General features: G+C 46.0%; 1 protein-coding gene across 1 annotated transcript in view; it reads left to right on the plus strand.

The window, feature by feature from the left end:
• CACNA1H (calcium voltage-gated channel subunit alpha1 H) overlaps positions 1 to 26,031 on the plus strand; it is a gene marked incomplete at both ends in the record, with an annotated part of 234,841 nt that overhangs the window by 123,156 nt on the left and 85,654 nt on the right. Inside the window, 4 exons of the mRNA XM_080619099.1 lie at positions 731 to 890; positions 9,452 to 9,767; positions 22,859 to 22,951; positions 24,837 to 25,626. Coding sequence (XP_080475225.1) covers positions 731 to 890; positions 9,452 to 9,767; positions 22,859 to 22,951; positions 24,837 to 25,626 — 1,359 coding nt within the window. The remainder of the gene's footprint in view (positions 1 to 730; positions 891 to 9,451; positions 9,768 to 22,858; positions 22,952 to 24,836; positions 25,627 to 26,031) is intronic.

Below are 26,031 nucleotides of genomic sequence, written 5' to 3' on the forward strand. Positions count from 1 at the left end.
TCGTTCCTCAAGCTTCTTATTTAGGGTGGAAGAGCTTGCCTAGAAATAAGCATTTCTCTGGTAGCAAAGGTGCTGAGAGAGCCCCTGCTCTGCCTGCAGGTTCATGGGGAGGTGTGGGACCAGCTGGGAAGCTTGCACAGGAGGAAGGGAAGGGAGCAGAGCTGAGGGTTTTCCTTAGAGGAAGAAACATTTGCATCATGTTTTCTCCCCTTAAACAGTCAGAATTTCCCCTGTATCCCTTGCTTGGCAGTCCTGTGGCCAGCACAGAGGGGAGTCCTCCGTGGAAGAGGAATTTTCCATGGAGGAGGCCTGGAGGAGCCGCAGTGGTCATCCTACACGGGGCTCTGTATTGTTTAGGGGAGCAATGTGTGGTTCGTGAGAGACGTTCAATACGTTTATCAGTCTATATGTTGTTAATTCCTCAGAAGGGTGATGGTCTGGGGGGATGTTCCTCCAGGAAAGGCTTTCTTGCAACTTTGCCCGTGTTTGTGTGGGCCCATATGACTGAGAACATCTGAAAATCCCACCCTTAAATCCACCCTTTGGAGATACGCTGCTCCCATTTCCTGCGAAGCCTTTTGCACTCTTTACCTTCCTTTTCAGGCTTAAGGGAAAACACAAACACTCCAATTCCTCTACCCAGGATGCACTACCAAGCTGGGAATGGTGTAGCATTCATGCTCTCCCCACCGAAGGGCTTCTCTAACCTCTTTTCTCCTTCTTCCCACAGGTATGCGAATACTCGTCACCCTGCTGTTAGATACTCTGCCTATGTTAGGCAACGTCCTCCTCTTGTGCTTCTTTGTCTTCTTCATCTTTGGGATTGTCGGTGTGCAGCTCTGGGCAGGGCTGCTGAGGAACAGATGTTTCCTAGACAGGAATTTTGCCATGTAAGTACAGCAAAAATATTTCCACCTTTTCCTATTTTCTCTCTTTCCCCATTTGGTGGGATTGCAGGAGCTTAGCTGGGAGCACGGAGCTTAACTGGGAGCACGGATCTTAACTGGGCTGTCATCTTGATTCACAAGGGTCATAGAGTCATAGGATGGTTTGGCTTGGAAGGGACCTTAAAGGTCATCCAGCTCCAACCCCCTGCCACAGGCAGGGACATCTTCCACTAGAGCAGGTTGACCCAAGCCCCTTCCAGCTTGGCCTTGGACACTGCCAGGGAGGTTCTTGGATTCAGAACTCAAGTGTGGAGTTTTGGGTACTTTTTGTCTGTAAAAAACCCATTTGTCATCAAGTTACTGAGGCTTTGAAGTGCTTTTGTCATGTTTTCCCTCTGTACTTGAAGGACAAAGATGTCTGTGGTTTGGATTATCTCTGCTGGAGGAAGCTGAGATCCCTGACTCGGGGATTTGAAGGATTTAGAACAAACAAAAGCTTTACAGCTTTCCTAAAATGGCCAGTTCCCAAAGCTGGGAGGTCTGGGCGGTCACCCAGCACACCACAGCACCTGCCAGGTACAAACACCACCATGGACGTGCTGCTGAAACACCCAAATAAATCTTTGGAGGTTAAGATAAGAAGCTTGACGTGAAAGACATTAAAGACATTTGTGCATCCTGGGACAGGCATCAGGAATGGGCATCACATTTAACCACCTGCTCTTTTTGATGCAACTTTAGATTTGGTTCTTCCAAGCTAGGGAATTGCATGGACCAGCATCCCTTAGCACCTTAGCTAGGTGCTGAGGGTGATAATAGTTGTTAATTGCCCTGACGAGCCTTACCTGGGACCAACACCTCACCCATGGCCCAGGAGCTCTATTTAAGCTCAGCCTGTGGCTCTTAGCCCTGGTTTAGAGCTGGGCTGCTGGCGTGCCTGTCTCCAGCTCTTTGTTCCTGGTTTCTTTCGCTCCTTCCTGAGTTCCCTGTATGAGTCCTGCATCTGGTTCATCGCTTAACGTGTCTGGGGCTTCGTGAACCTTGCTGTGTTCACACTGTGTCCATGGAGGAACTGCTGGCACTGGGATGTCTCCTGGCTCATGCCCTGTCATGGGGCAGCCTGGCTCTTGCTGCTCCCCAGCAGTCCCTCAGCTTGATACTGAGCTTGGGCTGTTCTGCACTTGCCTTTTCAGAGGTGCAGTGTAAGAGCACACCTTAAAACCCATCAGCACAACCAAAAGGTCAAAGCCAAGTGCAAGCTGCTACAGAAAAGGGAGCTCTGCCTGGGAAAACTCTTCCAAAGGGCTCCTGTCAGAGACTGCTGAAGATGTCAGTGGCTCAGAGGTGAGGAAATGCCTGAGATCAGCTAATCAGGGCAACTCCAGCTCTGTAAGAGAAGATAGAGCCCGTAATTATATCTGTTTGCAATCATTTGCTGTCTACAATTTGTGTCTGGAAGACAAGCAGAGATTATCCCCCAGCTCTACCCCAGGTCTTGTTCCTGCCTCTTGCTGATTACTCCTGATGGTTTTCAGCTCTCTGAATCTTTCTCTGTACTGCAGCCTATCTCTGATGGCACTTACCCCATCAGAGATGCTGAAGGGCAGAAAATCGATGAGTCTGCCGTGTGTGTACGCTTCTGCTCCTGCATCTTGGTGCTCCGACCTTGCAAGCTATCTCCTGCATGCACAGCAGGTATTTGCTGGTCACCAAGGCCCTTGTCACTCAAAGTAACCCCTGAGCTCTCATTTAAAAGCCTAAGAGTAGTGTTAAAGCTGTGCTCAGGTGACCCTTGTTGCATGGGGCAGGCAGTGCTTTGAGCAGGAGTGCAGAGCTGTAATTAGCTTCAGTGAGTCCCTCTCATCTCTTTGGCCAGGTTTCTGAAATGCTCTGTGATTCCTGCAAAATGCAGCTTTCAAAATTAACCACGGGGGAAGCATTTTGCTAAGTACAGATATTAAACAGGCCCTTATGTAAGGGCCATTAGCAGCATCAAAGGCATCACAGGGTTTGCTTATCAGTGTCTTGGTCCCGGTCACAGAAGGCAAAGTCAGGCTCCTTGGCTGTGCTTGAAAAGGTAGGTTTGTAAGAGGTTTTCTCCTTCCCACCCCACTGCAGCTCTGTGCTGGTTCCTGGGTACCAACCAGCAGCAGGTAGTGGTGAATTTGGGTGGCTGTGGGCTGTGTGTTGCTTTTGACTAAAGTCCTGATGCCATGTGCTCAGGGATACTGAGTGAAGTTACAGCATTCCAGAGGAATTGGGAGAAATTAGGCTCCTGGCTTGCCCATGGGGCAGCTGTGTTGCGAGGCAGGGCTACTCCAACTCTGTTGTACTCATCATAACACATTATGCTATATCAGTATAACAAATATGGGTTGTTCTGGTACCACCACTGACTGAAGCTACTGCTTTGGTCTGTGTTTTGGTGGATTAGCTTAAGACTTGAGAAACTTGGTTGCAATTGAACCAGTCTGTCCATTTCCAGCTAGAAACTATCCCAGATTGGAGCTTGGAGTAGAAGTTTTGGGGAATCCAGGTGGAATTATTCCCATCTTTTCTATCATTCCTGATACGTTCTCCTGAATCCATAGTTCTAGGCACTGGAATATGTAGCGGTCTTTAACACCTGTTTATTCCTGTAATGGTCTTTAACACCCCAATAGCAAGTTGTACACGGGGAAGAGGCATGGAGTGACAGTAACAGGGAAAGCATATGAGGGTTACACCTTCCTGCTCTTGTACAGATGATCCAAAATATACAGCATTGGGCCCAAACTATCAGGTCCTGCAGACCAGCAGCAGGATGCCATCTCCTTGCAGGACGGTGTGGAGATAAAGGCAAAATCATGCACGGGATTGGATTGGACTGGGGTCCATCACTGTGTCCTCCTCCTCCATCCTTGTGCCAAGCTGCTGTGCTCGGGATCAGTGCTGGAGAGCCCAAATCATCTGTCCCCTTCCAGGGAGAGCTGCGAGAGAGAACAAAGCCAACAACAAACCCTTCACTCAGGGGATGCAGGTTTAAAGTTAAGCTCTGGTTTTGGTTAGAAGCAAACAGAATAGAGCTCTGTGGGAAAGGGGGAATGAGATTCTGGTCATTTAGTTCTGTTTGCCAAGTCCCACTAAATCCCAGTGGTGTTATCCTTAGCCTAACAATAGTGTTTTCCAGCCCTTCACTGGGCTGTGAGGGGCTGGAGGGTGGGCAGATGAGCTGTGAGCCCAGGTTGATGAACAGATGATGGTCCTGGCTCAGATTTTCCTTACAGCCCTATAAGGGGAAATACCTGAGTTATCAGTGAGGCTCACCATGGTGGTGGTGTCAAACCCTTCCAGATGAAAACAGAACTGCTTTAAAGTGAGGGCGAGCATCTGAATGCAAGCCAGGGTGCCAGGCAAGGAAGGTCATAGCCCCAAAGCCTTTCTGGATAAAGGAAATTCAAGCGAGCTCAGCCCAGTGCTTCAAATACAGTTTCTTACCTGCTGCATGCTGCTTTGCACACTTGCTGCCAGCAGCTTTCTGGGCCATTCAACTTGAAGGCAGGCATCAGATGGAAGAAGTGACTTTGAATTTTGCCATCATTCTTCTTCCTGTGGGAACCATTTCTTTCAAATCCCCCTTGAAAGTTGGCAGCTTCAAGTAAAAGAAGCTATTTTTAAATATGGTACATTCTGATAGAGATTTGGGGACTTCTTTTGAGGTGCCTTTCTCTCTGTCTTTGAAAATTGCCCTGTTGCAAGGCAATATGATATCATGCTGGAAGGAGGCTGGATTTGTTAAGGGCTCTTTTAGTAGAGACTTGGAAGGAATTGCAGGCGGTTACTGGGCTGCTGCAGTAGTGGGTTAGCAAGCAATGAGAACTGGAGTGGGTCACTCCCCAGCCAGCCTTGGAGACTAGAGTGGGGCTTCAGAAGTTTCTGGTGGTTCAGACACCTCTTCAAGCCCTGGGGAGCTCACAGTGCTAGGATGGTCTCCACTGCTTGTGTGAGTGGGAGCTGGGATTTCACAAGAGCTTTTTGGTTGATCTGCTCTGAGAGGGAAGGGTCAGTATTGCGTATATGGGGAGTTCAAGTGAAGTCAGCAGTTTATAAGATCTTCAGGATGTGTGTCTCCCCACAAAACCCTTCTGGCTTCCTCTTGCCATTATGAGTTGCTGTCACTGTTAATAAAGCAATTGGGTCACCCCCAGCTTGTCTGGGTTGTTGCTGCTGGGTTTGCTCTTTGCTTGCGTGTTGTAATGCAGAGGAGCATCTTCCTTCTTGTAGAGCCCTTCAAGGAACTCAGTGGGTTGGAGGCAGGAGAGGGGAGAGAGCTGTGAAGTGCTTTGTATTTATGTAACACTGCAGGACAGTAATAATGTGAGTACTTCAGTCTTAATTAACCCCGTACCTGCTTGGCGTTGTACTGCCTTTGGCTCCTTGGCTTTTGTAGAGCTGTGAGGAGGCACAGACAGGCAAGGCAGACAGCTCTGAGTTAGTCTGAAAGGTACTTCTGAGTTCTGCTTGATTGTTCCTCCTGGCATCCCTCTGTGCTGCAACGTTGGGTTGTCAGCAGGATTTCCTCCAGGGAGCAGCCTCCTCTTGAAGGGAATGGATCCTGCTTGGTGCTGAGTTTCCTCCACATTTTCCCTTTCCTGCTCTGCTCCTCAGAAAGCTGTAGCAGGATTGTGCTCAGCATGCACACACCTTACTCCAGTGGTTGTGGAGGATGCCTTGCATGGGAGGACTGAGATGAAGCACAGGACATGCAGGAAGGAAAAACACATTGCAAAAGCTGCTGCAAGCCCAGCTAAGGATGTGCACTGGGCAGCTGGCCGAGAAAGGGGTGTTAATCCTTTCTAATGTGATAACAAGATCCATCCTGGGGCTGAGTTTCTCATGTCTTTTCCTCGGAGCACAAGGGTCTTGTGATTAGTGGATTCATTACCATTAAGGAGTTACTTGGACTGTACATGTTGGCAAGTAACAAGGAAGTCAGATTGACCTCTCCTGCCTGTGGAGGTAGATGCTCTTGGCAGAGCTGATTCTTTTTGTGGGTATTGGGGATTCCCTCATCCTGCAGTGCTTTTGTTTCTTATTCTTGCTCTCATGCCTTCTTTCTGCTCTTTGGGTTTGCCAGAAAGGTCCTCAAGCAGAGGAGCTAAGAACAGGTCTTAAATTTGCAGGGTGGATGCTCGTGGTGTATCTGTGCCTGGGGCAGATATGGAAGAGGGAAGGGCTTGGAAAGGGCTGGGCAAAAAAGGGGCCCCTGTGAGACTGATTTTGGCCTCTGGGGAGGACTTTTAGTTTATAAGTGATTTGGGGGGCAATTATAAAATGAGCAAAGCAGAGAAAAGGGAGGATAAAATGAGGTAGGCAGCCTCAGAACCAAGTCAAGCTTCATCCACCCTTCACAATCGAGCTGTGCTTTGTTTTCCTTGGTTTATTTTCCTCGCACAACCAAAGTGTGTCATTCTTTTGGTTCTCCAGGGGTTTGTGCCCAGATCTTCTCTACGCAGCTTCTTAGATCACAGCCCAAGGCGCTGTGTCTGCAGGCAACTTCTCCTTCAGCCCAAGGCTTCCTAAACAGCGACTCATGGGAAACATAAAGCCTCTCTAATCTCTGTAGGTGGCTCATCAAATACAGTTCCAGTGGCAATGTGGCCCTGTCCAGCCTGCCTAGCTGTGGTGGGCATCTCAGGAGATGAGAGATCAGCTTGGGGCTGGAATATAGAGGATTTATCTGTGATAAGGGACATGTAGCAGAGTCCTGCAGCTGGGAGAGCAGGCAGCTGTGGAGTTGTGTGTGGCACTGAATGTTGTCTGTATTGTGCTGTAGTGGGAGAGGCAGCTCAAAAGGGACCTCGGGTGAGAGGTTGGGATGGAGCATCGTGGTGATGCATCAGGCGTTCTGTCTGGGCGCTTCTATGGTCAGTAGTTTTGGCATAGGCATGTGTGTGTCTGCATCGAAGCACAAAACTGCTCCCAGGAAAGGCGCTTGTGCAGCCGTAGCTGCTAATTACACCGTCATCCCTCCAGATGGTCCATCTCCCTCTGCAAGTCCAGCTTTGCTCTGGGTAGAATCCTAATTACAGTGGCCCGCAAGCTGTGATGTGATGAGGCTTCCTGTCCTGATCACTGCCAAAAAGTGTCTGTGATCAGGACACTCCTGCTGCTGGTGGGGTGTTGCTTCCAGGGTGGTGGAAGAAGTGAGTTTGTGGTGAGTTTCACAGCTCCATCTGGCTCTGGAGCAGGTTTTCCTGGAAGGTCAGTTGTCGTTTGGAAGACTCGGTCAGTGGAGAGCCACATGCAGGTCAAAGAGCCTTGGTGTGCATTGCTTTAAGGGAAATGAGACAGCAAGGGATGTTCCCAAGATCACACAGGGTTGTTGCAGGGCACGTGCTTTCATGAAAAGGTACTGAATGAGACCTCTCCTGCCGTCACCTTAGGGACTCATAGAGTGGCTCTTTGTAACCCACAAAGTGCTGGTTTCAAGAGTGGTGAAGTCAGCCTTGGGGAAGCTGGTTGTACCCCTGAGTCCTGTGGCTGTGCTACTTTGCTATATCAGGCAGTGCACAGCATATCCAGGCTTCATCTGGGCTCTGGGGCTGTTAGACCCCTTTCTCCACCACCACAGGGTGCAGAAAGCTGTGATCCCAGTGTCTTATTTGACAGATTTGAGAGCTAATGAGTTTCTTGGAAGGTTCATGGGATACGTACCAGTGGCCTCTCAAACGTGGAGGTTTTAGAAGCAAGTGTCCTTGAGGCTGTGATTGCTCTGCCCTGGGCTGCATCATGTGTTACAGAGGTGCAGAGCCCACCAAGAACCAACTTGGGTGAGCAGGCTCTTTGGCTGTAAGCAGAGATACCCCAGTTCTCGCCACGTTTGAAGGTGAAGGAGCATTTAAACCGAGCCCCTCTCAGTGTACCCACCATGGTCAAAACAGAGTTGATGGGGTTCTGCCAGCTGCTTATGAGTTAAAAGTTACTTCTCAGGCATCTCTCCTCCTGCCACCGGTTCTTCTCTCAAGTTCCCCAGGTGTCTTTGCACATCCCTGTGCCTAGGTGTGTTTTAATCCTTTGCAAGCTCCCACAATACCCAACTCTGTGTGACAAACTCCGCTGGTTGTAATATCTGATCTTCTAACAAACGCTGTGCTAGCCTAGCACTTGGCCTTTTCAGCCTGTTTTATATGGAAATTTCCTCCAAGTGAAACCAATTTGTGGGAAGGGAAAGAGAAGGCTTTTAGGGAGTCTTGGAGGAGAAACAGTTTCCAAGGGCTTTTTTTGTCTCTTGAACCTAAAGCATGGAAACTGGGAAGAAGACATTACAGTTCTGTGTAGAGGTGTCAGAACACTCTGCAATGGGAGCGGGAGTAAGTTTAATTACGGGTGAGCAATGCCCGGTTCCTCTGTGTTACTCTTGCCTATTCCTGAAGCTGGATGAACCCTCAATGCCCATCTCAAGTAATTAATTGATGGAGGAGAACCACATTCCCCAGGAACATTGCTTAGGGTTTATTTCCCCTCAGCTCGGCCTTGCAGCAATTGCTCTCTCCTTAAAGTGCAGTTGCCAAATGACTCCTGCTTGACTCAGGGGGTTAGGGGACCAATTTCAAGCAATTGTATGGAGTAACACTAGTTTGGCACTCACTGGAGCCAAATGTATTCCGTAGTTAGGTACATTCAGAAACAGATAGGAATAGAAAACAGAAGAATTACCCATTTATCTTCTACCCACATCTCGCTTGGCTGTATCATTTGTATGTTGCTTTTCCCCTTATCTCCTAACTGATTATATAGAATCTCAGATCCCTGCAGCTCTGAACACAGCAGATAAAGCGAGCTCTAGGAACTGGCACCTTCTCATTTCAAGCAGTGCGAGTGCTGGTGGGTCTCAATGATGCTCATCAAACAGCATGAAAAGTCCTGGGTTCTTCTTGCTCACTGCTCTGCCCCAGAGCACAGCTGGGGAAAAGGCACATCCCTGCCACGCTGCAATCAGAGCATTTGCTTATCTTAGCTGTAACAGAGCCATAAACTTTATCCAGGCCAATTAGATCAGATATGCAGTAAGCATACAGTTTGCATTAATGTGGGCTCTTTCTTTCCTTATGTAAGTACAGAAGGAATTTGAGGTGGCCTGTGGCTGGGTCTCTTTTGGTTAGTCAGCTCACACATCACAGAGATGTGCCGAGGGGCAAATTTATTGGAAAGCAGCTTTTCGGAAGCACGTTCTGAGATCAAAAGAACCATTGAAAATCCTTAGATAGAAACGAAAAGTTCCCTAGATTTCTGGGAAGCACCTGGCCTGCTGGGATTTTTCTCTCTATACCCTCGCGTTTCAACTGCCCTATTCACTTGGGAAAACCCAGGTTGATCTTTAGTTGAAAGAGCAACCTGGTGCCTTACAGGATGCAAAAAGCTTTGTAGGGCTGATGCCTCAACTGTGGCTTGCCGTCCCCAGTCTGATGGGGCTGAAGGGCAAAGGGGAAATAACATACCCAAAACAGGGACAGAAACAAAGGGTGCTGTTGCTGAAACAAGGGATGCATTATTTGTTCTCATCCTCTTTCTTCCCCCTCCAGGACATACAACCTTACTTTCCTGCATCCGTACTACCGGACCGACGAAGCGGAGGAGAACCCATTCATCTGCTCATCGCATCGTGAAAACGGCATGCAGAAATGCTCCAACATCCCAACCAGGAAGGAGTACAAGGTGGAGTGCACCTTGAGCATGGACTCCTACACCCCAAGTTTATACAACCCTGACTTCAGCAGCAGGAATGCCTGCATAAACTGGAACCAGTATTACAATGTATGCATGGCAGGGGATGTAAACCCACACAATGGAGCTATCAATTTTGATAACATTGGATATGCTTGGATAGCTATTTTTCAGGTAGGATTCTCCTAAAGATTTTTCTGTTTCTTTATCTTTTGCTCGGAAAGATTCTGTTAGATGCGTCAGAGGAGGAAGGAATTTACTTGCACCTGTATGAAACTGAGATAAAGATACATCAAGTAAATGAATCGGACAATAACCTGCACAAATGTTGCAAGAGAGCATTTGGAGAGAATAGACACTTTTCCAGTGCATTTTAGAAGGGGAGGAAAATACTTCTTGAGGCAGATAAAAGTATGGCAAGTTCTAGCATTGCAAATGAGATCAAAATAAATCCCAGGGATTTTGGAGAGTTAGGGTCTTCATTGCTGTAGTATCAGGAAATGGAGAGTGGTGTTAAAGTCCTTAAGCAAGACTTAATTTCATTCTAAAGCTTAATAACATGGTTTGAGCTTGATTCTAGAATGACAGGGTTATACTGGTTAGCATGGTATGCTGGAGGGAGGAAGAAATCTGTTCTGCCTAGAATACCTGTGGAGAGATACTACTCATGGAATTTGAGTCTCTCTTAATGCACACCTACACAGCTCTTCACTAGAGACCAAAGTGCTCCAAGCTCAGGCTGTGAGGGAGCCTTTACTCCAGCAACTAAAGCATTTTCAAAGCTCTGGAACACTGCGTAGCTCATCTACACAGTCCAGAGGCTCTGGTCTCTTTGGGCTGGCTTATTTTAAAATGATCAATGGACTGTTTTCCATTGTAAATTGAAACTTGAATTGCACTGTCTGGTTTCAATACGTATTTCTTTATGCTTTTGGCTAGATGCCCTGTTTTGTTTAGTCTTTCTGAAGTGTAGGTGACATCTAATCCTAAAAGAGAAAAAAATTCTCCTTCAGTTCTGTTAATGATCATAGAATCATAGAATAGTTTGGGTTGGAAAGGACCTTAACATCATCCAGTTCCAACCCCCCTGCCATGGGCAGGGACACCTCACACTAAACCATGGCACCCAAGGCTCTGTCCAACCTGGCCTTGAACACCGCCAGGGATGGAGCATTCACAACTTCCCTGGGCAACCCATTCCAGTGCCTCAGCACCCTCACAGTAAAGAATTTCTTCCTTATATCCAATCTAAACTTCCCCTGTTTAAGTTTGAACCCGTTACCCCTTGTCCTGTCACTACAGTCCCTAATGAAGAGTCCTTCCCCAGCATCCTTGTAGGCCCCCTTCAGATACTGGAAGGCTGCTCTGAGGTCTATTCTAAATGATGAATAATTACTCATTAAGAGCACTACATTTCATTTATGAATTTCCTTCTTGCTTTATATTAAAATACAAACTTAACTTCCATTTTCATCTGGGAGTTGTAAAGGGGTGATTGCTTGCTCTTAGCATCCTGTCTGCTCTCTCGCTGTCACAGTAGCTCACTTTGAATCACACTGGTGCTGGTGTCAAAGGCTTAAAACCAAATCCAGAAGGGTTCAGGCAGATCCCAAGTCTCTAGAAGGGTATGTTTCTTAAAATGCTTTAGTTCTTTCCTGGAGTTAGTATGGCAAGAGAGGAGCTGCCATAGTAATTGTGAATATTCCTGACTGGTAGTGAGTGTTGCATAAAAGAAAGGGGGAGATCAAAGTGAGAATGATGGGTAGGTCTCTGGCTGCACTTGCTTTCTCCTTTTTCTGCTCTTGCATAGTTCTTTGATGGAGCTTGATGGATGTGCCCAGGAGATCCTGTCTGGCTCGCACCACGGGGCAGCAATGTTCTTGCCAGAGAAAGGGCAGAGGGTAACACTTTGCAGAGTGCCTGTGTTAGTGCATTGAAAATGAGCAGGTGCTTCTCGAGGGGTCCTGCTTCCTTTGTACTTCCAGAGCCTTTTTGCAGGCTGCAAGTTTGAATTTCTTGTTGGTATTTCATTTTCTCAGCCTGAAAATGTGAGGTTTTGACCCAGGAAGAACACACTAGTGACCACAGAGGCTTCAACTGATGCCTTTGGGCAGAGCAGAGTGTCTGGCAAAGTTGGATATTGTCTCCATAGATCATTTTGGTGGCTGCTAGGAGGTTTATGATTGGGTTTAGTGCTGCTTAGGCCATCCAAATGCTAAAGGGTATTTCCAACCAAAGACTCTTCTTACATCTTTATTCCTTTTAGAAATAAGGACTCGTTCTTAGAAGCTGAAAACAATGTAACTCCAGATAAAGAAGCAGCTGTTCGGAGGAAAGTGCTTGCTTGACTTTTATATGGAAAGAGTGAATCATTACAGTAAGAGGTGGGATGCTAAATCAAAACAATTGCTGTAAGCAGAGAACATTTAACAAATACAACTTTTGAGTTGTGCTCTCATTAAATTTAATAGTTGAAGCTGGGTAGCGCCGGGTCAGCAGTCAGATGAGGCCTCAAAGCAAGTAGTGCAGAAAGTAGAACTGATGGTTTTAGTACCTCAGGAGCTTCCTAGTGAATTGGTATTGAATTACTGGGCAGAAAGCACTCTGCTTTGTTCTGGATGAGACGGGTCCAACCATCCTGATCTTTTCTGGGGAATAATGAATACGTGGTACTTTGTAAGAGTTACAGTGGTGGACTGAACCTCAAGGGCTGGCAAGCCTCCAGTTTGCATAATAGTAATCTTAGGACTCAGCTGGATCAAGCATCCCTCATGATTTATCCCCAATGAGTTGGAAATGTAGCATGGTTTAAGAGCTGTCAGGAGGGAGGTTGGTGAAATGAGCCCCACAGGGGAGATTTGGAAGGAAGTTTCCAAGTGCAGTGAGTGCAGGTTGTACCCAAGAGTTTCCAAGGGCACAGTCTGATCCTGTGCAGACTGCGAACAAACAAAACCAAAAGCAGGCTTTGACAGGGAAATCTGAAGATCTCTAAAACATCCTTATGAAAGGTGCACTAAAGCACGAGGCTAGCAGGATGGCCAAGCTTTTTCAGCTGCCAGAGTGTGGGTTCAAGCAGCCGCCAAGCTGAAAGACATTTAACTTCATGGGAGTGATCTTGAACTTGCAAGTAACCTGGCTCATGGCAACAGGGTGTACCAAGCAGAGAAATGCATTGTTGACCTTCCAAGTAGAAGTGAATGTCAGAGGCATCAGACAGGAGAACCAACCAAGTGCAACTAAAACACCTTAAAGTAATAAAGACGATGCTGCATCTATGGGTGTTTGAAAGGATAATCATTCCTTATGTAATCCTGTGAATGATTCATGTTTTGATTCCCCTCATTTGTTGTGCAATAGGCTAATTCATGTATATATTTGTTACAAAGGCACATTCAATAGCAAATTATGTGAACTAATTAGCTTATTACAGGATAAATGAAAGGAGATGGAACCTAAATTAACTGTGAGGCTTGGCATGATATTAAGTTCCCTTTATTGCACATGAATTTCAGCCGCAACAATAAGAGCAGTAATTACAGGTATTGTTGTCACACTGCCAATGATGAATTACCCACCTAACCAAAGTCCAATTTAATTTAGATTACTGACAGGCTCAGTGGAGCAACCAAAACATTGCCACCTTCCTCACTGTCAGTGTTGTGTGGCCAGGCCTGGATGCAGAAACCCTGTTAAAAGAGAAGGGGGTTGGATGGGTGGTGAGATACACAGTTTGGGAGGATGAGATTGTTTAGGCAACTTTGGAACCCACAGAACCCTTGCTGGGATGATTTCAAGCCTGACTTGCGGAAAAGCAAGGTTTGTGCTAGCACTTTTTCTGAGGAGGCAATGCTCGTGGCAAAACTTGTGAGGCACCTTTGGAGGAGCATTAACAGGGGCAGAACCAAGAGGAGATCAAGGGAAGAAGTTGTTCCTCTGTGTCTCCTTCCAGGATATAGTTGGAAGGACCGAACTTTGAGAGCAAACGTACAGGGAAACAACAACATGTCCATTCAGTACAAGAAGGAAGTCTTGCTGGTGCTGGCTGAGTTACCTTTCCTCTGGCCTTTTCTTCACATGTATTTCAGAAGTAGTTGTATTTTGAAAGGGGTTTCCTTAATGAAAGACTCTCTTGAAATTAGTCCTTGGATGCAGCTCTCAATTCACGATGCTGTTTCTGTTGTATGTTGTTCTGAGTTCATATTGCTTCTACGAGGCTTTGCGTAAGAAGACATCTCAGTTAACAAGTTAATCAAGGCATACAAGTAAATACATCTCTGGCGCATCGTGAGAAGGCTCTGGCAAGGGAATCCTCAGAGGAGACTTTTGCATTCAGCAGTCCCCTTGTTGCTGTCAGGAAATGAAAAAACAAAACAGGTTGTGCTCATGAGAACTGAAGACAGCCCAGCAGGCACACGTCATGATAAGAATGCCCAAGAACAGAAAAGCTGACTCGTTTTATGAAGGAAGGTGTCTGGAAATAGAGCAGCATTAAAGGAACTCTTAGCAGCAGCAAGAGTTCAAGGCATTATCTTGATAGCATGCTTATACGGATAACTCCTGCTTGCTGCTGGTCTAACCAAGGAGTATGCTGTAGCCATGGAGGTGTGGGTGAGCAGCTCAGGAGAGAAAACAAGGTGAGGTAGGTAAGCAGGGGAATTGATGCCACCCACTTCTTCCTTCGTTTGTCCTTCTGCGGATGGCAGGCTGCCTGAGCAGGTGTGACAGTCGGCAGTGACAGCCGTATGCTGCCGGCCGCCTGCCGAAATACCCCTTTCATTTGCATGTGAAGGTACCTCTTCCTTGCTCTAGCTTGTAAGAAAAGCCCCTGGGAGCTTGTGTAAGCTATCTTAGTGCAATCAAGGATTTATTCCTCTTGACCCTGTGCTGTGTGCTGAAGAGGAGCTTGTTTTGCGTCTGTGTTGCTGACACTGCTTCTGCCAAGAGTCTGTGCCGGTAGATGGGCCAGCTGAGAAGGCACCAGGCTCAGGAGGAGACTTCAGGTTTGGAGAGAGGAAGGTTCCTTTGTCTCATTTCACTGTTGTTTGGTGACCTGCTCTGTTCCACAGCTGTTGCCCACATTGTTTCAGCCTCTGCTCATCATGATTGAAATCCTTCCCTGAGATTTTTCTCCCTTGCCTGGAAATCTTTCAGCTAAATCTGCAATGAGAACCATATCTTCATTTGCATTGAAGGAAAAATTATACACATTTTAATGCACTTCTGCTATGGCCAAATTCAAGAGTAAGTTTGGAGTCCTTCCTTGTCTATACTGTCAGTTGGTCAGGAAAAGATCTGGTTTGAGGAGACAAGACCTGAAGCTCTAACATTGCTTTCTCTTAGAGTGAGCACAAACCTCTGCTCTGGAACCTACTGACAAGGTCATTCCTCTTGGTTCCTACTTGCACATCTTCCTCTTAGCTGGGCTGTCACTCAGATATTAATGTGGGCCTCTTAGGAGATCTGCTGTTCTTCCTCTGTTGCTGGGACCTCAGGGTACCTCAACCAAGTTCTTTACAAAATGACAGCTCAGGAATGATTACCCCAAGAGTACTGAACACAAGATGCTACTGATACACTTGCCTATATTAGCAGCAATAGAGGTTGCCTGCCTGCTGCAACCTCTGCTCTTCCACTAGTCTTAAATGGATGTGGGAAAGCCAAAAGGCACACTGAAGCAGGGGGAAGTGAAAGAGCCTGGGGCTTCCAACTTGCATTTGTATTTATGTGTGCAGTGTGGTTCAGTGTGCCAGAAGCAGCTGTCACACGGGGGTGCCCATGTTTTCAGAGTTCATTGAGTCGATAATTTTTTGGCCAAAAGGACTTTTTTTTTGTCAAATGGCTCATTCTTTAAACTGGAGAGATGTGTCAACAGGGCTTATCTGTGCTGAATTTGGCAAGGAAAGAGTTCGGAGCTTCTAATTTCCACTGCTTCAAGATCGTGCTTTGTCACTAGGCTTGAATGTGGTTTGAATCACCAAAACTATTTCGCTCTAAATGATGGGGTTTGAGTTTTGTTGGTGTTGCTTTTTTTAATTTGGTCAGCTACATAAACATCATTTTCTGTCTTTGAAGAGCTTTCCTGCTGAATACCCAATCTAAAAATATCCAGCCCCTTTAAAGCATCTCAGACTGTGCTTCCAAGAGGATGAGTTGCTTTTGAAAAATCTCCTTCATTCTGAAGGTTAGAAGGACTTGTTCCATATAGCACAAGTCAGGGAGACCATCTGATTCCAGGTCTGGACCCCCTAACTGATGAGAGGTACTGAACATGGCACAGAAACCTACTGCATCCTCTGTAGCTTTGGAAGGGTTTCATCCTATTTCAGTCATAGGCTCTTATATGGAGAGTAGAAAGAGAGGTGCCTGCAGAAAGCCTTAGGCTAACCTGGAGTCCAGTTAAGTGATGAAAAAGCTGCTGGTCTTGAGGCACATCAACAGTTCCTACAGGGAAATCTCGGTTTGAACACCCCAAACCTGCTCCATGACCAGGTGCTGCTATTGCACCTTGCCCTGTGAGTTACACATAGTATAGTGGAGACTTGCACACAAAGCCAAAGGTTCAGCTCCTTTATCCTGATGTCCCCACCCAAATGTCCCCAGACTGCCTTGAGTTGACAGATTCATCAATGGGTAAAGCTTAGACACCTGAACACCTGAAATGTGGTTTATGCCATAGTCCTTCACAGAGGGTAGTTGTGCTTGAAGCTGAGCACCCTTTGTCCCTAACATAATTTGAAACAAGGTGTAACAATATGAATACCAAAAGTCCTTGCTTTTTGCATGTGGGACAGTACCCAGCTGCTGCGTTCCAGACAGTGGTGTCTGGAGAACCACTGTCATTCATATCATTGCTATATGGTACGCTCATCTGTAAGCAAGGAGCTCAGTCTGGCTTCAGTTCCATTCTCGTTGTAGACTCTTCGTCTTTCAGCTTTGCTCTGCTATAAAGCTCTGATTTATGGCGCTCTCTATGGTAATGGACTCATTATTGCTGAAGCTAAACTGTTGAATACAGTCCCTGTGCATAAGATACTTTACACAAACAATGAAGGTGAAGGATAATTATCACAGTAAATCAAACCTCATGAATATGGACTGAGATGTGATTTCTTATAAGCAGCAGTCATCCGAAATCAGTGGTGTTTTTGCTATCAGATGAGGATCTTGCATTATTCAGTGTGAAACTGAGAGGTAGCAACTAACCTTCCTTTTGTAGCAAAAGTTGAGTTTTATGGCATTTTTAAGCTGGTAGATTCACTTTCATGAGGTTTAGGGCCACCAACAACAGCACTGGGGACACGTCCAGCTTTCTTGCACACCGGCTGCACTCTGCCTCTCAAGATCCACTGTGAAGTGGTAATGCTGACCAGAGATTGTGTTTATGTGGAACAAATTTGAGAGGCCACCAATCCAAGACCTTCGAAGTTGCACAGTTTCCTCCCTTGTGTTTTGCAGGGCCACTTTTCAGAGCGGATACAGGCTTTGCAAGACTCTCCATGTATAACGAAATGGCTTAAAGTCGTTTGGGAAGCAGGCAGGCCCTCAAAGTGAAAGGAAAAGCATCTGTTCAGAGGACATTAGTCAGTCTGATAAAACCTGTTTTTCTGACCACAGAGGTTACTTAACACCATGTGCCATGAGGAAATAATTAAAATGGTGAAGTTGCCTTCAAAAGTAGTGATGTGATTAGCTGCCAGGCACTCTGCATAGGGAAAAGGAATACTCCATTATTCGCTGGTCAGTGCTTACCAGCCAAATCAATATGCCCAAGAGGACAGAATACCTAGATAAGAGGCTTTCAGAAATGAATGCTGAAGGTCTAATAAAACTTACTTGAGACCATCATAGTAATTAATAGCTCTCACAATTCTTGGATCTTGGCTTGATGAGGTTTATAAAAATAAACCTCAGCGCCAGGGAAATGATGAGATAAAAAGCAAATAGAACTAAATAATCATGGTGGTCCTTAGAGTTGCTGTTCAGTTCAGCATAATTGATCTTGATGCAGATAATGCCCATCTTGTCCCCCAGAGGACCCAATTTAGGCCAAAGCTAAAGAGGCTGAGTGCAAATTATAGATGTCAATTAAGAGGAAAACTTGGAATGGTTTGGAAACATTTTTATCTCTGTATCATCTCCTGCTTTGACCAGGCACTGAATTGAAAAAGCACCTGCAGTTCTGCAATCAACCACCAAGGGAATTGCTGTTTGCCAGAGTTATGCCCTATAGGGGTTTTGATCAAAGTCTGAGATGCTGATTTTGGTTCCCATGCTTAGGGAGGCTGTCTCTACAAAAGAAGTTTGTCCAAGTGATCATAGAAGTGAAATCTTACCGTGAGAATCATAGAATAGTTAGGGTTGGAAAGGACCTTAAGATCATCTTGTTTCAACCCCCTGCCATGAGCAGGGACACCTCCCACTAGACCATGTCACCCAAGGCTCTGTCCGACCTGGCCTTGAACGTCACCAGGGATGGAGCATTCACAACCTCCCTGGGCAACCCATTCCAGTGCCTCACCACCCTCACAGTAGAGAACTTCTTCCTTATATCTAACCTGAACTTCCCCTGTTTCAGTTTGAACCCATCACCTCTTATCCTATTGCTACAGTCCCTGATGAAGAGCCCCTCTCCAGCATCCTTGTGAGAAGGATCAGGCCTCAGGGCTAGGCTGGAGTTCTGTATGCTCTTCATTCCCTTCTTACAATCTTTTCAGCCTCACTTCACACAGTAATTTTCCAAACTTTCCTCGATTGATTAGTGGCACCTCAAGGTTGGTTTCTCCCTGCATCAGTCCATCTGGCACTAGCCATTAGTGCTTTCTAATACACAGAAAGTAATTTAGTGTGTGACTTTAATTAGTGAAGTAGTTTGGGTTGGAGTTTGGGTGTCGGGTTTTTTCCCCTGGATGATTCTTTTTTCTTAACTGACACTAAAGCAAAAGAAAACCACCCTGCTTTTGAATGGATGATAGCCAAGAACTTGCAAAAATGTTGGCAGAGCTCAAAGACAAGGATTTTTATGATTAAAATGTCTTGACATAATAAAAGAAATTGTTCTGCAGAGACCTCTGAAGTGACCCCAGAAAAAAACAATATAAACCTCCTGTCTCCCAGGGAACAGTGAGGAGCTCTGAGTTAATTGCCAGTGTCTTTAATCTACATCTCCCTTGTGATCTTCTCTCTGGAGTTTTAGACTGATTCTGATCAGCTTCACTAGAAGACCTGATTCTGTCCCCAGTTATGCTCCTATAAATCAGCCAAGCGTTGTTACAACTGGTTGAATTGTTGTTGCCTGAGCAAACCAGGAGGATCAAAATCACAGAACAGAAGATCAAAAAAACACCCAAATATCTGATTGTCCGTCCTCATCTTGCTGATATTAGTATGGTGGTGACAAGGGAGGGCCCAACTGGAGACTGCATGGATGGTAACCAAGCCAGAGATCAGTGAGGTCTCTCTTTACCTTCACCTGAGTGAGCTTTCTGTTAAATTCTTGCAGTGACGGAAGAGAGGATCAGACGCAAGACTTGGGACTTTAGTGCTCAATCTCATAGCTATTGAAGGGAGACAGATGATTTATCCCACCTCTGCCCATGCTGTGTAAGAGGCAAAGAACTGAATGAGCAGGCAAGGAGAGATCAGCCTGAGCATCATGCAGGATCTCTAATAGGTTAGAAGGCAACTCTGTTCTCTGCCCAGAGTCCTTTGAAAGCAAAAGTCATTCCCTGTGCTAAGGGGGCAGCATCCTCCTTTGCTACTGGGTCTGCAGCACGTGGTTCCAGTTGGCAGCACTTTGTAGGACAACCTTGCCAATCATCTTAATTGAATCTTTCAGCTGTTTCCCTGAAGCTGCCAGTTTTAGATCTTGCACATCTTTTTCATCAGAGCAGAATTAGGAAACGTGTTTCTTGCCGTCTTATCGCTGTTGATAAATAATTGTATGTTGCATTTATTGGAAGCTTTGAACTGGTACATTTGGAGACACTGTTTAATATGTCTGGCTGTGAACAACCACGGCTTGAACAGAATTTAATTACTGAGAAAGGATTGCTGAGATTGGAAAGCACAAGAAAGGTGCTCCAGGTCCTCAGAAGACATCTATAAAGGCCTTGGAGGGCCAAATGCTGGAGCTGCAGTCAGCTGGATTAATCAGATTGGGAAGTGAAGAGAGGGGGAAGTCATTTCTGCTTAGCGCAGTAGGTGATATTGCAGTCAGGGTGCCCCAAGGGAGGAACAGTAGGCAAAGCAATGCTCGAAAGTATATCTGTGTTCTTGGGAGCAGACTGAGAGTTGCTGGCCTTTCCTCCGAGTTCAGCTGGCCTGAGAAGTGTGTAGGATCAAGGTGAGCATTGCAGCAGTGAACCTTACACCGGTACAGATGCCTCTGACTTGGTTCCAAAAGTAGTTGAAGAGTGGTGTAGAGACCAGCAGGAAAGAAGTCCACAGCATGGCGAGAATCAGGCTGTAAAAATCATAGACAGTGTTTCAGACCAGACAGGTGGCTACACACGTGTGTTATCCTGCATTTCTCCAGAGCTATTTGATTAAAGGAAAAGAAGACAGATGTCTGTAAGCACGCTGTCTTACAGGATTGCTAGAACTCTCTAATCCTCATCAGCTCAGGAATCCTTCCCCTAGGTACTGCTGCGTTTATGCTGGCTGATGTGTCCAAGAAGGAACCCACAAAGATGTCAAACAGGAGAACAAAAGCCCAGTGGTTTTGTTTATCCCTTTAGTTTACAAGTGAGCAGTAAATAATGCAAATTCTAATTGCACCTTAAATATTCTGAGAGCTGGATGAGCATTTTCAGCTCTCCAGAGGAGAAATGTGGTGTGTTGATTGATTCTTGCTGAAAATGCTGTCTAGCATGTAAGAAAAATACCTCTATAAACGTTGGTTGGCCCTTGCTCTTGTCTCGGCAGCTGCTTCCCAGGTAGGGAGCTGGCAGCGCCTGCAGAAGCCCGACAGCAGCCCTCAGGTAACTGCTTTTGTAAAGAGGGTTCTTTTTTAATCCTTTTTAATACATTTGATTTGAAGATTGCCTCAATTCTACCCAATGGAAACTGGGTGAAGAGAGGCAGCAAATATGTTTGGAGTCCCTGGGCTGATTTTTCATCCCCAAGTGTAAATGGATGGAGCATCTGCTGTGCCAGCTGTGGGAGCCTGGCTCTGAAATGCCCATCCAAATAGAGGGGAAGGAAGGAAGGGAAGGAACTCTGAACAGCACAGAGGAGGCTGTTTCATAGGTAGTTGGCAGTGGTTTGGTTTAGCCTTGTGTCACCTTCCAATTGATCCCTTCAGTTGCTCCATGAACCTAAACAGGCACTGGGTGCAGGAGACGATCGTTTGCTGTGCACAGCCCACACAGGCAAGGGATGCAGCCGAAAAGAACTTTGCTCTCTATAAATGCTTCAGCCATGTTAAAGGAAAGGCAGAAAAGGGCAGTTCCAGTTTGATTGCTTGTTGGTTTCACACCACTGAACAGACTGATTACTGCCTGTGTCTGCCCAGGCAGCTTAACCCCTCCTCAGATTCCAGGGTGAATAACAGCACTTGCCTCCAGACAAAAAAGAATGTGTCTATTGCTGAAAACATTCTACCACAGATTATTCTCTGGCGTTCATGTTGGCCAAAAGCATTGGTTTTGTTAAACCCACGCCACTGGAAGTGTAGCATTCCTGTCTGATACCTGTGTATCGCTAACCAGCAGAAAGGATGTGATAGGAATGCATGTGATGAGAAACAGGAGAGGTGAGTGTAGTTTGTGTAAGTGCAGCCAGCATCTCATCAGACCTGACTGCTCAAAGTCATTGGCAATGGTGACAATCAAACAGCTGCAGAGACAACTTTTACCTGCTGCTTGGCAGATCATGTTTATTGGTTTTAGCTGCGTTCGCTGGCAGCTTCTCACTCAGGTGCATGGTGGGTGTCAAGTTGTGCATGCTTCTATGTGGGAAGCGGGCTTGAAAACTTGATGAAACATCACCATGTTTGACTTCAGCGTGAGAGGAATCAAGACTATGATTCTAGGATGCTTAAGACTAGGTCGTGCTTTTCTTCCAGCACCCATGAGCTGGTGCAAGGTGCTCACAGGAAACCTGGGAGTGCTGATGGTATGTGTACAGTAATGCTCTTCCCCTTGCAGATGTGATCATGTACCAAAGATCCATATCTAGAAGCTTCTTCCAGCTCCTTGGGTAAAAAAACAGGAGAAAAGTGGCAAGGATTCATGTCTGACTTCCCTGCAAGTGTTTTGCCCTGATGCTCCAGGTGTGACAAGAACATTGTTTTATTCAGTGCTTCAACGTCAAGCACTTTATGGATCTGCTTTTCTGTATGCACCACATAGAAAGTCTTCTACATTGATGATTCTTGATCCTTTTCTTGTTCACAGCAAGCTAATTCACAGTTCCTCCACTCAAACAGGGTCTAAACCAGGACTGATGCCACTGAAATTGAAGGCAGGTGGCAATTCCAGGTTTATGCTGGGACTGCCAAGGCTCACAGTAGATGTAACAAATAGGGCACATCAGTGTAAGTAAATTCAGACAGGAGCTTTGATTTTGATGGGAATTGTGCTGGAATTTCAGCTCTAGGACTAGTAGCAGGCTAGCACTAGAGGTTTGGTATATTTTAGCTAAATAAAAAGTGTAAATTACATGGCAAAATTTGCTTTGCTCTGCACACAGCCTGTGTGGTGTTAATTAAATCCTCAGCTTCTTTTCTAGTGGAAGGAAGACTGCGAAAACGAGTATGAAATCAATTCTACATTTAATTAAAGCAACTCTCTTCCATTCACATGCTTTCCCACTATGATATTGGTGATGCAGTTGTAACGGTGAGCCAGTAGGAATCACAAAGAAATTGATTTTACAGGAACAAAATTGACTTAAAAACTGAGGAATCTTATGGGTAGCATTACAAAACCAGGAGCTAAGGTAAAAGGCCAGATCTCTGCACAGAAAGGCTCTTTTTGTTTATAATCCCTCCTTGGAATTTCTCTGCACTGGCTCAGAACCAGTGTTTCAGGTGTTTTATTGTAATGCTTTATTATTTTAATCATACCAGTTCCTGTAGAAATCTCAGGCCAGTCCTTTGGTCACACATTGCTGCTCTCTTAAGCCAACTGTGAGAAGTGCAGCAGGTCTGGATGGATCCTGGGAGATGCTGTGAAGTGATGAGTACCAGGCACTATCAGAAGATTGATGTTTACTGGCTTTTTGGATGACTTGTTCTTACACTTTCTTTCTCTGTCTTCCCGTAGGTTATAACCCTGGAAGGATGGGTTGACATCATGTATTATGTGATGGATGCACATTCTTTTTACAATTTTATATATTTTATATTGCTTATAATAGTAAGTATGAACTGTGAATTGCTCCCATTCCTTGTCCTTGTGGGGTAAAGCTGTTCCCTGGGCTTTTCACAGAGGAGTGCCAGCCAGGACTCAGAGTGGGAGACCTTCCTCCTGCCATAAAGCATAATCACGCAGGTTGTGATTAGTACTGCAGGGACAAAATATTGGCTACGACAGCCCTTTTTAGTGTCATATGTGATGCATAGCCACAGCTTGTCAAGCCATATGGTCCCTCTTACTGTCCCCAGTCTTGGTCTTGTTACCTTGATGCGTCCTAACTCTTGTGCCTTGGCCAAGCAACTGCTAACAGAACAAAGCAGAGAGGCTGTAGCTTTTCTTCCTTTAGTCTCCTCAGTGGCCCAGAGGACACCTTATTTCAATGAAGGGCCTTCAAACTGTTGAACTTCAGCTGAGCCCTTTGAATAAGTGCTAATAGCAATGCAATTTGCTGAGGTCTTACAGTGCAAAGTATCACTCACTGGAGGTGCTGGAAGTTGTCTTCAGAAGGTGCCATTCCGTGTTAGCAAGGTTCTTTTTTTCACAATGGGCACAACCTTCTCCAGGGATCCACATCTGTGGAAAAGTTAAGGATTTAAGTCAAGAGGAAGTATTGTGTAGATGTCAGGCAGGACATGGGATAGAGGCACTTCGAAGTGCTTTTGTGGCTGAATGTTCTTTATACATAACCCTGTCCTCGTCAGTGCGGTTTTGAAGGCCTTGGGAAGTCAAACCACCACAGCTCCTACCACCAATGGGAAAGGCATGGATCAGAGCAGTGTGAGAGATTCCCAGTAATGAACAGCATTCTGAAGCCAGTGATTTTTGAGCCTTTAGCAATGGACCATGCACAGTAGAGATTTATGCTCCACTCTTTTGAGCCCTTCTCTACATATGGATCCTTGCAGAAAAGCCAGAAGGTGACTAACCTCCAAGTCACTTGGAGCTGGGAATGGCACCCTTGCTGCTTCTCAAACAGTATCCAGGCTGATACTACAAACTGGAGAACAGCACTGCAAACCGTCTCCCTGTGGCTTCCCCTGAGGATTCACCAGACAATAGTCTAGATTAAACCCATGTGTTTCCTACTGAGCAGAGCAGAGAGGTTTGGCCATGTAGACAGTGGCACTTTCTTGACGTCAGTCCCTTTCACGCCTAAGGACACTGATTCTCTGGTGGGAATACTTGACATTTTCCTCTGGCTGATTCTTGAACCCAAGTGGTGAAGAACCAGTTTGTGGACTCAACAGCCGAGGGAAAGATGTAGCCTTAGGCCACTTCACAATCTTGTGCTTGGGACTTTGTTTTGAAAACCTGGTGTCACCCAAGAACACATCAACTCAACCAGACAATAAATTAGACCTCTCAACGAGCATCCCGGAGATGCATTTCTCTGTGTCACAGAGATGCAAGAGTACAAAGTCACAGACGCATGGACCCTGCCTGTGCTCCTCAAAACAATGGCATGCTATGCCAGGGTGTGAAGTGATAGAGGAAAAGAGGCAGTTTCAGTACAGCACAAATTGGACTTCAGACCATCTTTCCTTGCAGGTTGATTGGGTGTTCCCTAGTAAATCTGTTTGTGTTGTGTTTCATACACCCTGCTTTAGTAGCAAATGTCATCACTGATGAGGGGGGAAAGTGGTGAAGGCTATTGTTGACATCTTTCTTTGCCACTGCCAAAATAATTTAACATGGCTTAGGAGCAAATTTAGCAGCTCAGGCACATGTTGACAAAACATTTGGTGAGCAGACCCTAAGATTTGGCATGTTTGGAAGTCTCAAGATTTCTAAGAACCACACTTCAAGTCCAGAGAGCATATGGTGGTGAAGAACATGTCGTGCTTTGTAAAGCCCCTGCTAATTCCTTTCCCTGTGTTTTCTCCAGGTTGGTTCCTTCTTTATGATTAACTTGTGCCTGGTTGTGATAGCAACACAGTTTTCTGAAACAAAGCAGCGGGAGAATCAGCTGATGCAGGAGCAGCGGGCTCGGTATCTCTCCAACGACAGCACAATTGCCAGCTTCTCAGAGCCAGGTAGCTGCTATGAGGAGCTGCTCAAGTACATCTGCCACATCTTCAGGAAGGTGAAGCGACGGACAATACGTCTGTACAATAACTGGCAGAGTAAGCGCCGGAAAAAAGTTAACCCAAACAGCACCACGAACGGGCAAAGCCACCGAGGCAAAAAGCGCATCACCTCCATCCACCACCTCATCCACCATCACCATCACCACCACCACCATCACTACCACATCAGCAATGGGAGCCCTCGGGGGCCACGCTCCAACCCTGAGATCTGTGATTTGGAACTCAAGGTCATGAAACCTGGAGGCCAACTGATGCTTCCTCCTCCATCACCCAACTTGCAGAGCCCTGCTCCTCCTCCTGATTCGGAGTCTGTGCACAGCATTTACCATGCAGACTGTCATGTTGAAGGACCACAAGTGAACTGTAAGTCTTCCAATGCCCCTGCAAGCATTAAACTGACTGCTGGACTCTCCAACCATGGCAACATGAACTATCCCACTATCCTGCCTTCTCCAACTAGCAAAGCCAGTTCTGTTCCAGTTCCCAAGGGAAAGAAGAATGGCAATTCACCTGTGGCTGTGGTTAATAGCCCAGTAAATTTGGGCACAGATTCTTACGGAAAGCTACAGGAACTGGTAGGAGAGCATGGTAAGGACAAACAAACTCATGTTTATTGCTTAGGAAAACTGGGGAATGGGCAAATTGCTCAAGAGTTATGGTGTTAAGAGGCCTTTGCTGGAGGCCTCTCTGCTGTGGTTACAAAGCACGTGTTTTTGAGCTCCTCTTATGTGTTTAGTGATATTCTGGAGGTTCTCTGTCTAATCCCACCCTAGAACTGATCTATGCAACCCCTGGAATTACATCTGTGGTAGATGAAGGACCTGCTGGCTGCAGCCCTGCAGCAGAGCAGCCCTAGCTGCTGGGAAATGTTACCTTGAAAGGGAAGAGCGGGTGGAAGCTGGTAGAGAAGCATAAGGTATGGGAAATGTAAGAAGTTTGAAATAGGGAGGCACTGGAAGAACTCAGACATTTCTAGAAACCCTTAGTTCTGCT

This window comes from Psittacula echo (genome assembly GCF_963264785.1).
Source record: "Psittacula echo genome assembly, chromosome: 5".
Classification (NCBI taxonomy): Eukaryota; Metazoa; Chordata; class Aves; order Psittaciformes; family Psittacidae; genus Psittacula; species Psittacula echo.